General features: G+C 42.8%; 1 protein-coding gene across 7 annotated transcripts in view; it reads left to right on the forward strand.

Moving 5' to 3' along the window:
* ADGRA1 (adhesion G protein-coupled receptor A1) overlaps positions 1-14546 on the forward strand; it is a 1190508-nt gene that overhangs the window by 1016580 nt on the left and 159382 nt on the right. For 6 of the 7 annotated variants that reach the window (XM_073546510.1, XM_073546511.1, XM_073546513.1 and 3 more), the window contains one exon: positions 2755-2882. The exons of the other annotated variant lie outside the window; for it this stretch is intronic. In XM_073546510.1, coding sequence (XP_073402611.1) covers positions 2755-2882 — 128 coding nt within the window. The remainder of the gene's footprint in view (positions 1-2754; positions 2883-14546) is intronic. 7 annotated transcript variants of the gene reach the window in all.

The raw sequence follows: 14546 nt of genomic DNA on the forward strand, positions 1-14546 counted from the left end.
GATACAATAGGTGAGCGTAGAGATGGTCGTGCAGAGGTTTGGTGGATCGGTGGTTACAAATGATCCGGTGGTGGATCAATGAGGCATTTTTTAGTGGAATGATGATCCGCTTTACATTTTTTAGGTAATTGAATACTGTCTGATGAGTGTCGCCAATTTCCAATAGTTTGTTGCCATATTCATAGGCCTCAATCTCTGCTTCTCACTGTCCATAAAGTACAGAAATCGAACAACATTCTTTACCTAAAATAAAAAATGTGAAATCGAATGTGAAAATATCAAGGGGTACTGAACAAGTACCTGTTCTTCTAGGTCCCAGGATGAGCACTATGGTGAAGCAAAATTGCTATCAGTAAATGTTTTTTTTTCTAGATTTTTGGTTGCAATTTTGGATTCTATTTATTCCAAAAAGTACTCAGTAACCTTTGGGTTTGTACATACTGAGGTCTTTTGGAAATTTGTGGCAGAAGTCCATTGAAAACCTTGGCTTTCTGACCCTTGATTTGCAGTTTGACATGTCGCAGATCTGTAAACCGGTTTGGCCTTGTCAAAAAAATTGACGTAATCTCTTTTTTTATGGATTCCAAATCAAACATATTGAAATCAATAGAAGGAGAAATACTCACAGATTTCACAACAAAATCCACATTGGAAACCACATGAATTTTCCATTGTACGTGCTTATCTATATTCAATTGCTATGTATGGTCTGACTAGACATTACACTGGTTATATTTGCGCATTTGCACTGCAGGTCTGTGTACATAGGTAGCTACAGGAAAGCGAAATCTGCTACAGAGAAATTACATATGAATATACAAAACAGTTTTAGCCTTTTTGTGTTCAATAAGTACTTACTGAAGATCTTCCACTTGCTAAGACACAGTGAATGACAGTTCTGACATGCAATCTAGGACAGGCATGTGTTGAGCTGTCAGTATGGTGACTGACAGCGCAGTCGTTCAATTGGATGCTGGGATGTGCTGAGCTGTCAGTGTCTTGAGTGATGGTTTAGCTGTCCTAACAGGAACAGTGTGTGCTGGGGCTTCATCCATGTGTCTCCTGTTCAGAGTAATTATCCGGCTATTTAGCCAGCTCTCTGCCTTATTTGCTGCCAATTGTAGCTTTACTCAAAAGGTGTGTGTGTGCTCTGTGCTCCATCTTGCATTCTGATCATTACGGCTCGACCTTGGATTTGCCTTGACAATTCGTTTGCCTAGCCCTTTTGTCATGATCCACTACCTTCCTCGAATTCTGACCTCGGACTGTTACCTGACTATGCCTTTGTCTCACTCCTCTGTCTATGATGTACCCTCCTGGCTTTTGACCTCAGACCTCTTGACCACCGGGCTTAATGGTTCGTCCGTGAGTAGTAGTGACTAGCGTCACAATACGATTGAATGTTTAAGTCAGGACTGAAAAAATGTAAAAAGTTGGGTTGCATTTTTTTTAAATCTTAATCAATTGATATAAATCTAAAAGTTTAAATCACCCTTTATTCCCAATAAACAAAAAAGATAAATAAAAGAATGAGCATATTTGATATCGTTGTAGCTGTGGAAGTCCAACATTTAAAAAAAAAAAAAATTAAAAAAATCATATTCAATATTGCTGCATCTATAAAAGTACAATCTATCAAAATACAAAATAGTTTAATCCAAACAGTAAACAGTGAAGATAGAGAAAAAGAAAACTGATGTTTTTTAGTCACCCATGCTCCTTCAAAAATGCAATGCAAATTTATTGATATGTTGTGTGACATAAACCAATTTTACTGTTTGCAAAGTTTAGAAGTTTCTAAGACCAACAACATAAAAAATCATTTTGGTATCACCATAAGCATAGTCATTTTTGGTACATTCAATGCCACAAAAAACAACTCAAACAAATGAGGCAATTTTGTTTTCTCCCCATTTCAACCCACCTTGATTTTTTTAACCATTTTTTAGTATATTACAAAAAATAAATGGTGTCATTTAAAATTGCAAAACTAAACCCTCATTTGCTCATGTCAATGGAAAATAAATAAGTTATAGCTCTTGGGAGAAGGGAAGGAATAAATGAAAGCACGAGAAAACAAATTGGGTCAGATTGGAAGGGGTTGAAGAAATTTACAGCAAGGTACAGGCGGACCCATCTGCATATTGCATTCTGATCGTAGCTGCTGGACCTTGGATTTGCCTTGACCATTTGGTTGCCTATTGTTTGCCTTAATGCAAAAATAAGCTCCTATATGTCCATTTCAATAGAAAAATAAGTTATGGTTCTTGGGAGAAGGGAAGGAATAAATGAAAGATGAAAAAATCAAATTGGCTCAGATTGGATTGGGTTGAAGAAATTTACAGCAAGGTAAAGGTGGACACATCTGCATGTTGTATTCTGATCATTGCTGCTAGACCTTGGATTTGCCTTGACCATTCGTTTGTCTATTGTTTACCTTATTGCAAAAATAAGCTTCTATATGTCCATGTCAATGGGGAAAAAAACTATGGCTCTTGGGAGAAGGGAAGAAATAAATGAAAGCACAGAAAGACAAATTGGCTCAGATTGGATGGGGTTGAAGAAATTTACGGTAAAGTAAGGGGCGTAAACATCTAAATATTGGTTGCCATGTGTAGAGTTGCATAGAGCAATATGCAGATGTCTTTCGGATACTCTATATAAAGGGTTATATCTGACAGTCTTGAAGAAGCTTTTAATGTGTGATGTGTGTAGATGAGCTGGAAATATAATGATGTTTACTTTTCTCGCTAGGATTTGAAGACCGTGCTGTCTCTCCCTCAATACCCAGGGGAGTTCCTGCACCCTGTGGTTTATGCATGCACTGCTGTTATGTTGTTGTGCCTGTTCGCATCTATCATCACCTACATTGTGCATCACAGGTAGGAAGCCTCTTTTTATACATTACCTTCATATGTGTAATCATGCTATTATCCTGAATTGCTTGTTAAATTGCAGATTTTAATAGGCCTGGATAGCATTATTGTCTGCGCTGGGAAGAAAGGATGCTGCACAAGAACGCCGTCCTTGGGGTTTGCATGATGGTTGCTGACAATTTAAAAGCATCCTAAATATTTTAACAGTAAACAGTGTTGCACCACCATCCCCGCGCTTGTTCAGTGGCAAGCAAAGAATGGAAGAAAAAGATCGAAATCACTCTCTAGAAAAATAAAAACCCTCAACAGATCATATCGAAATGTAATTACACCGGCAACATATTAATTATTATTATGTACCTTGATTATTACATAACAAGAGTAATGTAGATTTATACTACTTGTACAAATACAGACAAATGCACAGAGCCCCAAGTGAAGACCATCGGGGTATGCGCACACATTAAGTATTTGGTGCAGAAAGGTCTGCACTATTAATGCATCTCTTGACAGCAAAAACGCAGCGGCAAAAAACTCCCATTTTTGCAGCATTTTTTGCTTGCGTTTTTGTTGCAGTTTTTCCCCAATTGTTAGCATTGGTAAAATATGCAGGAAAAACGTGCGTCAGGACTCTCATTGTCTTTACTGGCATCAGGAAACCCTTCAGATTTTGTGACAAATTTGCACTGAAACAACGCAGCAAAAATGCAACATGTGCACACAGTCTTAAGGCCCCGTCACACATAAAGATGCACCAGCGATCCCGACAATGATATGACCTTGTCAGGATCGCTGGTGAATCGCTACATGATCGCTGGTGAGCTGCCAAACGGGCAGCTTCACCAGCGATCAGCACCAGCGAGGACACTGGTCTCTAAGGTAAATATCGGGTTACTAAGCGGCGCGCGTCACTTAGTTACCCGATGTGTACCTTAGAAACCTGCGTGCTCGAGCCGGGAGCTGCCAGCACGCAGGTTTCTAAGGTACACATTGGGTAACTAAGTGACGCGCGCCGCTTAGTAACCCAATATTTACCTTAGAGACCAGCTCCCAGCGCCTATTTAGAGCGCTGGGAGCCTCGCTGATCGTTGGCTCCTGCTGCCACATGCAGCGATGCACGCTGGCCAGCGGGAGACTAACGATCAAAAAATGGCCCAGGCCGATCGAGCACGATCAGTGATACCCGGTGGGGGGGCCGGTCGCTGATCCCCGTTACACACAGCGATCTCGCTGGCGAGACCACTGTGGCGTCACAAAATCAGCGATCTCGCTAACAAGGTCGCTGTGTGTGACGGGGCCTTTAGTATCCTCACACCGTTTACAGGCTCTTTTATGGGACCTATGCAGTAGGGTGCCCTTTACACAGTGTGATGTCCCTAAGATGATCCCCCACCAACATTGCTCTTTTGCAAACATTATGCTACCATATTCTTGGGACAGATTGACAGCTCCAAAATCCATCACTGCCCCAATGTATCCAGGACAGTTGGGAGGCATACTTCTATCTCCCTGTTATTACATTTGAGGGAATCTTTCAGATGTTTTATAGCTGCTAAATAAATAACAGTGTTTGGTTGGGGACTTAAACATTTGCATCCATACCTTTCTGAATGTAGGTAGACCAAAACTAACAGCTTTTCTAGCTTGTCATCTAGGTGATTCATGGTTTGCTTTGCATAAAGCGCTCTACAGGAAATTTTTGGTAGCCATGCAACTTTTAGAGGGTTGGCTTTTGCCCTTTCTGGAGCCTTGTGGACTTATCAGAAGATCTGGCAATTATCAGGTAGACTTAGATTTTAAGAGTTAAAACAATTTTGTCAATCCAAATAAGTTTCCCGGTTCCCCAAGAAGTCCTAAGCCCAGTAACCACTCCTGCTCTCCAGAATTAATCCTGCCCAACTGAAGCAGTTAATGGAGCTTTTAATCAAGCAGGGAGACAAAATGCATCTAACCTCAATATTAACTAAAATACTTATAATGGTGGATATCATCTTCATGTAAAATGTACAGTAGGTGGTGGACACATGGACTCAACTATCCTCCCTGCTATGTACTGGACCTTCACAGCAGATGATAGGGTTATTCCCATCTTATGGAACATTAGCGTTCTGCTAGGATGTACTATCACTTTGTCATTGGTGGGGATCTAACGTCTGGGATCCGCAGTGACCCTCGAAATGATATTGATTTAGTGCTTCAGCCCCTTAAATGTTATTTCCTCTAAGATGCAAGTGAATGGTGCTGGGTACTGGTCATCCTGCACAGGAAAACTGAAGTAGGGAAATAGTCTGAAAAATAATTGCAGTGTAAAACCATATATCTGTCAGGTGCCTGCCGGGGCATAGCTAGAGGGGTGCTGGACAAATATGTGCCTTGTCTGGTAGGAATCAATGGAAGGAGGAGATAATTAGCTACTCTACCTTTAATCATATTCTGGGTGCCCAAAATACATAAAGTAGAAGTATTGAAAAGAAGTTTTGTGTTACACCCTTGGTTTGTTAATTAACCCCTTTACCCCCAAGCGTGGTTTGCACGTTAATGACAGGGCAAATTTTTACAATTCTGACCACTGTCCCTTTATGAGGTAATAACTCTGGAACGCTTCCATGGATCCTGGTAATTCTGATATTGTTTTCTCGTGACATATTGTACTTCATGATAGTTGTAAAATTTATTTGATATGACTTGCGGTTAATTGCTGCTGCTTCTCAAAACTTGATGAAAAGACAAGAAAAATAATGGTTTTGGAGATTACTAAGAAGTCTACACAGCATCAGAGGAAATGCAAACATTTCTGGCAAGTACTGGTTCGGTATTGCATGTTACAACAATCTCCCATATTCTACATATATCTGACCTATGGGGTTGGGTAGCAAGACGTAAGGCTTTTCTTACAATGAAAAACATGCAATCCTGGCTATGTTTTGCAAAAACCTACATCAAGTCTGCCAAAAGCATGTGGGAAAATGTGTTATGGTCTGATGAGATCAAGGTTGTACTTTTGGCCATAATTTGAAAAAGTATATCTAGCAAAAAGCCAAGACTGCACATCACCAAAATAACACCATGCCCACAGGGAAGCATGGTGGAGACAGCATTATGCTTTGAGGCTGTTTTTCGACTGCTGAAATTTTGACTTTAGTCAAGTTAGAGGCAATTTTGGACAATGTCAAGTATCAGTCTATTTTGAAACAAAACTTTCAGATCTATGCTAAAAATTTTGAAGATGAATTTCACCTTTCAGCACAGCAACAACGCTCCAAATCCACAAAAGAACGGCTTCATCAGAAGAAGATCGAAGTTTTAGAATTGCCCAGACTTGAATCTAATTGAAAATATGTAAATTGACCTGAGTTGTACACAGGAGATGCCCTCGTTATATGACAGATTTAGAGCTGCTGCAAGGAAGACTGAGCAAAAATTGCCAATTCTGGAATGTGCCATGCTGATAGACTCCTACCCAAAAAGATTGAATGCTGTCATAAATTGCATATTCATGAGACCACATTATTTTAGTTCTTTAGTTTTCATTTTCCACCTGAAAAGATTTTAGTTTAGTTTTCAATTAAATTGTGCAGATTATGGGAGACATTAAAAGTGTAAAAAGGTCTGGAATGATTCTTCTTGGTAGGATTTTTTTACATGACAAAAATCTGGTGTTTAAACCCAGGGCGTAGACTTTTATACGCACTATCTACTATATAATCGTCTAACTAATTCTGTCTGTCTCTCTGTTTGTAACAGAAATCCTGCGTCGCTGATTGGTCGCGCGCGGCCGGCCTCGACCAATCAGCGACAGGCGCAGTTCGGCCACGAATTGGCGCAGAATTCGAACGACGCCCGCCACCCCTACCGTCGGGAGATCTGCAGCGCTAGCCGCTGATCTCCCGACGGTTGCCGCGGGTCATCTCCTGCCGCAAGGAGGTCAGCGGCGAAGCAGCCGGGAGATGACCGGCGCTAGCCTGATTAGTCGCAGCCGGCCGTGTGCGACCAATCAGTGACAGGTGCAGTCTGCCCACGAATTGCCGCGGGATTTGAACCACGCTTTTCTGATTGGTCGTGCCCGGCGACCAATCAGCGATATTGGCACGGAATTTAACCCTCACTCACAGCGCAACGTAGTTCATTCATCCTTACTGAACAAGTTCTGTCAGTCACAGTATTCATTGCATTATACTTAAATCTTCATAAATAAACTACATACATATTCTGGAATACCCGATGCGCCACCATCTAGTAGATATAATGTGATTAAATAAGTAATATTATGAAAGTAATGCCAAACCCGTTACACCTGGCAATGATCTGTATATTACATGAGCACGATGCACAAGTTGACAGATATAAATCCCCATAGCTCATGATCTGTAGAGAGAGGTGGTCTTTTACAGTGATTATTCTACTTTCACAGTGGAGGGGTTGGCATAGAAATGATGGGATTTTTATTACTTGATGCATTGTTGCTTAGCAACCAACGAGCTTCTCGTTATCTTTAGCTACTGATCACAAACTCGTCGTTTGACGGCCACTCTTATTTTCTTCCTTGAATTCGTCTACAGCTGCCGATTAAATGAAAAGATAAAGATGTAAAGTTATTTTCTGTTTGCTGTACGTTGCTTCCTCTTGTGTATGCCACTAACAATGGCCTGAGAAGCGCTGAGATACTGAGTGCACATGTAGGACACTACGGACAGACAGCCAGAAGCATTGTGCCAAACACTAGCTGGAAAAGAAATGTTATGGATGTGGGTCCCAAGTAAGCAAGAATTCTTCTGTCCTCTTACTAATCTTGTAGACTTCAAAGTAGACAGCCGCAAACAAGTGTGACCAGCCCATTATTATTGCGTTCTATGGGCAGAAGTGGGACCTGCACCCTTTTTTTTTGCTTTTTTTTTACCATTTTCACAGAAGGGAAGGATCTAAAATACAGAAATTAGCATTATTTACACTTTAAAGGGGTTGTCCCTGACTGGGGATAAGGTTTTTTTTTTAACTTCCGAGGCCAAAAAACGTTTATAAAATTAGGGTTCATGAAACGTTTTGCACCACGTTGCGCTTACAGACTCTTTGTTTCCCTGCACATTAAAGTTTTATAGGGTCTGTAGGCATAATTCAGCTGAGAAAAGCTACAAAATAAACAGATAAGAGTTGGATACATTCCCATTGGACCATGAAAACTAGCCCACCGACAGATTTTTAGTAACTCATTCTGCAGCTAGCAATAGTCAGTGCAACACAGAGGCTGTCGAAGGCAAAGAGTGCAAAATTTATTAATTAAACCCAATTACAAAAATGGTTTGTAGCCTAAAATACACATATTTAAGAAGAAAAATTTGTCCCCAAAAGGTGGATAACGCATCACTTGCTGCGCCATTTCCGTTGCTCCTGTAATATCAGCAGATGCCATAAGTAATGGTCTCCTGCATAGCGGTCAGCAAAATTGTCCAGGTTTGCAAACATCTGTAACGTGGTGTGGGGCGGTAGCTGTGGGGGAGGCATTCGCCTCTTACGCCCGGCATGTTGCATGAAGGTGGGCGTCCTGTCTAGTTGTGTGGAGTTTGCTGTTGGGGTAGTTACACCCTGACAGGTTGCAATTAAACAAATAACTTCGGTTGGCCAGGACCAAGTGTCTGACAGTTCAAGGAGAGAGACAACCAGTAAAAAATAAACTTTTTGCTAAACGATATCTGAGTAGGGATTATATACAGTAGATAGTTGGCGCACAACTTGAAGAATGTTTCCTTCACAATACAGAACATTTTTTACACACAGATTCAATTATTTTCTCTTTTCTTGCTTGCCCTGTACCTTCACCTTTCTCTCTACTTCACCACAGCCAGGCTCAGTACTACAGTCCAGTTAGCAAGAGTCCTATTCTCAACCCGCGGTTCCGCATTCTCTTTCCCCTCTAGGGAACTATATTGCTGATAGGGCCATTACTTATCTTCTCGATCATGGACACCTTGGGACTCCCGCCCAGGGCACTCTTTTTGTCTCATGTACTCAGTCCTGTCTAGGCCCGTTACCTCTGAGTCATAAACTCTGGGCCATATTGCTTGGCGTCCTGATCCAGGATCTGTCTCCAATCGACCACTCTGTTTCTTCAGTCACTTCTCTTCTACCTCTCCGCTAAAATTTAAATGTCGGATTTCTCTCCTCTCATGTTCAAGACACCCACGTCATGCAGCACTGCTCACAGTAAACCTTAGGTCTACTTTCTACACACCCTGGGCCCTTTTTTGACGTCCTAACAGGAAACTGTCTCTGTCCCTTCATCTTAGTCCCTCCCACATTGGACTAGTCCCAACTTAACTCAAACTTTCCCTACTGTAAGAAAGCACATAAAATTAACATAATTAATGCATGTCACAAGTCACATTATACAACATAATAATACACTTGTCCTTTTAGGGGAAATGTGGGCAGTATTTCCATCTCCTTACACCTCACCACTGAGCCACTAATTGCCTGCAGCTGTCAGGTGACTGATATACAGGGCATCGTCACTCTTTGGGACAAATCAGCAATAAAGTACCCCGGAATTTAAAGGATGAGTAATGTTTACGTCCTTTATTATTAATTACTTTCTACTTCTGGGTATATATATATATATATAAAACACTTTAATTGCCAGCAGTACAGTGGTAGTAGTATGGTGAGGCCTTGAAACCTTAGGAGGGCCAGTTTCTACTTTACCTCAAGAACAGATTTTGTATTAGGACCCAAAATTCTTTGATTATGTCCATGCTGCATCTTCTACCCAACGTTTTTTCAGACTTTGCTCATAAAAACACCAGGTAAAGCGATAAAAAAAGTTTAAAAGAATCCTCATATTTATTTCAATGGAAAAACAACTTTCTGTTCACATGTTCAGGTTTTTTTGCTTCTTTTAATTGCATTTTTTGTGTTTCTGCTGGAGAGGTGCCACTAATGCATGTTCCCTACCCCTAATAATATACCCTCCAGTCGCTGTCTTCTGCTCTTCCCAGAACCACTTCGGTCTTGCTCTGCCGTCCTGTGACCGCAATTTCTGACTGACTGGGAGTCAAAGCTAATGGTCAAAAACTCTCAATGTAAGTCTTCTGGCTCTCATTGACTTTCATTCAAGGGGTTCTACAGGTTGAGTCAAATTTTGTGCAAGCTGTGCACCTTGCTGAATCCTAACAGCTGTGCAATGTACACAGTGTGAAAATTCAGCACTGCTTGCTGGTTCAAGCAGTCATCACATGACTGCAAGTATGAGACTTTAATATGTGTGGTTATGTGCCCAGAGCTGAATGTTATCAGTGATTGAGCACTGTAAGAAATAAAAAGGGAAGTTAAATGGCACACATACAATCAAGCGATGAAAGCTCGAATCAATAATCGAAGCTGAATCTTAACATTGTGCATATTGCACACTTTTAAGATTCGGTACATTGCACTACGAGCCAAAGATTTAATCTAACCTAGAAAACCCTTCTAAATAATGGCCCGAGAGATTACATTAGATGTGGAGCTACAGGGAATTCACTGACTAGTTGTTAAAATACAAGTTTATTTAATGTGTAAAAATTGATGGAGCTGGTTTTCATTGGGGGAATGGCAGTGGCTATGCCGGCCGCTGCCTGGTATTGTCAAGTAGTGTGAGCTGCATTTTTCACCATAAATTCCCCCAACAAAGGCAAAAAAGTGTCCATCACCCCCAGAGCAGCCAATCAAATAATAAAGTTACTTTTTCCAAATTAAAGCAGTGATGTAGTTTGTTGCTTTGCGTAATTAAACTTTTTTTGTTTTTTATGCAGGAGTCTGTTTTTCGATTTTACTTTGCTTTACAAGGTATTTGATTATTTTTATGGCAAATGGAAAATATGCAATTTTCAACCCTCCTCCTCCAGAATATATTGATGTTTGGCAAGGTCTTTAAACGCAGTGCCATTAACTAAGCACACATCTACATAATGCTGAATGTGATCATAAAAATATTTAAGAATCCCAGCTATTACAGAGCGCCCAATATTACTGCCACATAAAATACATGAAACTGTTTTGACTACGCTGCAGTAAAGTGATGTTATTAGCTACATGATAATTATTCCAGTTTTAGGATTTTTCCTGGAGACACATGAATTTGTTTCCTATAGTTAATCGCTTTCTACTATTTAGCATTTAAAAGGAAAAAGCGTTCTAAACTCAGTGATTCAATCTGCACTCTCTGTTTCATACCATTAGTAGTAAGTAAGACTGTTCATTAAAACATTTTCTGAATACCTTTAGTTGTCTTCCATTTTGATAGTGGACTATGTTGGGGGAACGAAGGGTTGAGTTCTGTGGTTGTTTCTAGCTTACAACCCAAGTCAGGCGCGCTGCGCTGTACATGTCCAGCAGAAACTTCGATTTTCCATTTATAAAGTCTTTCGAAGGGTCTCATTTGGGGTCGGCATTAGGAGAATACAGATGATAATGATGTAAACGACCAAATCCAAAAGGGTCACCTTCACTAGTCGGCAACGCTCATCAGCTCATGAATAGTGTTGAGCATTCCGATACTGCAAATATTGGGTATCGGCCGATATTCGCTGTATCGGAGTTCCGATACCAATTACCGATATTTTTACAATATCGAATACTGGAATCAGAAGTTCCCATAATGCAATGAGCCAGTGTTGTGGCTGTGATTGGCTGCTGAAATGATGTCATCATGATGCGCGGTCTGTGCGGGCCTGCCGGGGGTCTGTGCGGGCCTGCCGGAGTGTCTGTTTGGGCTGCCGGTGGTCTATACGGGCCTGCCTGGGGTCTGTGCGGGCTGCCGGGGGTCTGTGCGGGCCTGCCAGGGGTCTGTGCGGGCCTGTCGGGGGTCTGTACGGGCCTGCCGGGGGTCTGTGCGGGCTGCCGGGGGTCTGTGCGGGCCTGCCGGGGGTTGTGTGTGTGTGCAGGCATCGTCCGATGGGATTACAAGTCCCATCGGGCTATGCCTGCTACAATGACAGTGATTTATACATTAGCCAATAATGGGACAGTAGTAGTCCCATCATCCGGCTAATGTGTTGAATGTAAAAAAAAAACATACATACTACATACATACTACATATATACAACATTCATACAACATACATACATACTAGATACTACATACATACTACGGCTCTTTTGACAAAAAACGGATATGGCGAAATGCAATGCCGGATCCGGTTTCCCCCCCATTGACTTGCATTTGCGCCGGATCGCGCCGGATGGCCATGCGTTTCATCCGGTTTTCGCCGGATCCGACAATGTGTCGCAATCCAGCGTCTGGAAAAAACGGCTATTGTAACGTTTTTTGTCTCCGGCGAAAAAGCCGGAGACGCCGAATCCGGCGCGTCCGGCTTTTTCACACAATGAAAGTCTATGAGCGCCACAATGCGCCGGATCCGTTTTTTTGGGTCTGAGCATGCTCAGTAGCTCTGCCCACAGCACACATATATAAAAGCATGAAAGTGGGACCCTCAGCCACACCCAACATGCCACCAAAGACAGCAACCAGGCGCAGGAGAAGGCCGGAGACCACTGCAGCACCATCAGCAACACCACCACCCCAAATGCAGCAGCAAAGGGAACATGCTGAACAATGGGAGGGGAGTCCAGCAGCAGATGAGAGACGGTAATTATCAAATCCTCCATTCCTCAAAACTAGGGCCATGGAATATCAAGATATTCATTGGCCCTTTGTTTCTCTTTATTCAACAGCCGCCCAAGAGATGCAGCAGCAGCAGCACTGGCAGCACTGGCAGCAGCAACAGCAGCAGCACCACCCACAGTCATGGAGTCTGGCCAGCAACATGACAGCACATCTTCTTCTGGGAGCCCTCCCTCGCATCGTCAGCGTTTGACGGTAAGTTTTTATTTCCAAAATCCATCATCTCTGTAATATATGTCTATTCATTGCCTTTTATTTCAAAACAGGAATCACAAGCTGAAGAGGAGCACTCAGAAGAAGAAGGAAGGGGTGGACAGACACCTGGAGTGGGCTCACAATTGGTAAGTTTTTTGCATCAAACGCAGAAACACAACATCACACTACACACAACACATAGAAAACAATGTACCGCAGACCTCACACAGCAAACAAATGCCAACATCCAAACACATACATTTTTTTCTTTTCTTCTCTAGTCTTCCCAATCTGGTGCTCGGCCAAGAGGTCCTCGTAGTGCCTCCCAGTGTCGTAGGTGACAGCAACGCGGCGGTCACCAGCGTTTAAGTATAATACTTAAGTTAAATTTTGGTACTCTTATTATTTCATTTCTTAAAGTGTGGTGACTAATTTTGCTATTTTTCTATTTTACTTTAACAGCCTTCACAGCGTGATCCCGACTCAGACGGTGAGGATGGAGGAATTGATGTGGACCACCTCATCGATCTCGTCAGAGAAAGGGAGCCGCTATGGAATATGGCTGACCGCCGCCATGCTGACCTGATTGTTACCCGACGACTCTGGGAGGAAATCTGTTCGCTCCTTGTGGGCCGCTGGGAGGACCTCGATGCTCGGGCCCAGATTAAAGAGCGTAAGTATATACAGTACCGGTTGCTTGATGTAAACCAGCGTTTTCCGAACTCCAGTCCTCGTGGTCCCCACGGATCATGTGTTCAGGATTTCTATTTACTATGGAAATCCTGAAAACATGACCCCTGGGGACCATGAGGACTGGAGTTTGGGAAACACTGATGTTGTATACTAACCACTTTGTCCTTTCTCGTTTCAGGGGACAGAATTGTGAAGCGGTGGCGGTCTGTGAGGGATCATTTCAAGAAGGAGTTCAATAAAGAGATGCGGGCCCCGAGTGGATCTGGAGGACGCAGGAGCAAGTACAAGTACGCACGAGCCCTGTCGTTCCTCCGGGATACAATGGTCACCAGAAGGTAAATATTACACACCACATGTGAAAAAAAAATGTTTAGATGTAACAATTTTTTTTCAGCCAGGGCCATGCCATGTCACTATTTTAATTGTTTTTTTTTCTCTTTATTCCACAGCACGGTGAACAGCACTCGGGAGCCTGCACGATTGGACCCTTCTGAGGCGATCCCTGAGGAGACCGGCACCGAGGGACACTTCGACCGCCCCGGTACATCTGCACCTTCCCAGCCTTCCCACACATTCGACCCATCTGTCCCATCCACCAGCACAGGAGCATCGTGGCCTCCTACATTACATGAAGCTGCTGGTGAGGAGATCGCTTTCCCTTTACCCCACCCTTCTGCCCCTGCCACCTCTAGTACACCTGCGGGTACTGGGCGGCAGCGGCAGAGGGGTCAGGAAAAGACTTATGCGCCAGAGTTCTTGCATCTGAATGCATCTTTCCAGAACTGTCTAAAAGTCTTGTCAGAGCAAATCTCCTCAGGCTTTCAGCAGATCAACTCCAGCATTCTGGAGGTGAAGACACTTCTGCAAACCATGCATTCAGAAGCAAGATCTTCGCCAAACCACACCTTTTTCAGGTCGGTTGTGGAGCGCATGGAAACGCTCTCTCTTACCCAGCAGATGCATGTAATGCATTCATGCCACGGTGCTCTCCAGCACGTTACCTCCCAACCTCCTCCTCCCACCCCAGTAGTTCCTCCACCTGCACCCCCTCCAGCCACTTTCCATCCTCCCCCTCCTATTACATACCAGCCACCTCCCCAGTACCAGCAACCTCCCCAGTACCAGCA

Source organism: Dendrobates tinctorius, unplaced genomic scaffold (genome assembly GCF_039654945.1).
Source record: "Dendrobates tinctorius isolate UK_male_01 unplaced genomic scaffold, ASM3965494v1 ptg000147l, whole genome shotgun sequence".
Classification (NCBI taxonomy): domain Eukaryota; kingdom Metazoa; phylum Chordata; class Amphibia; order Anura; family Dendrobatidae; genus Dendrobates; species Dendrobates tinctorius.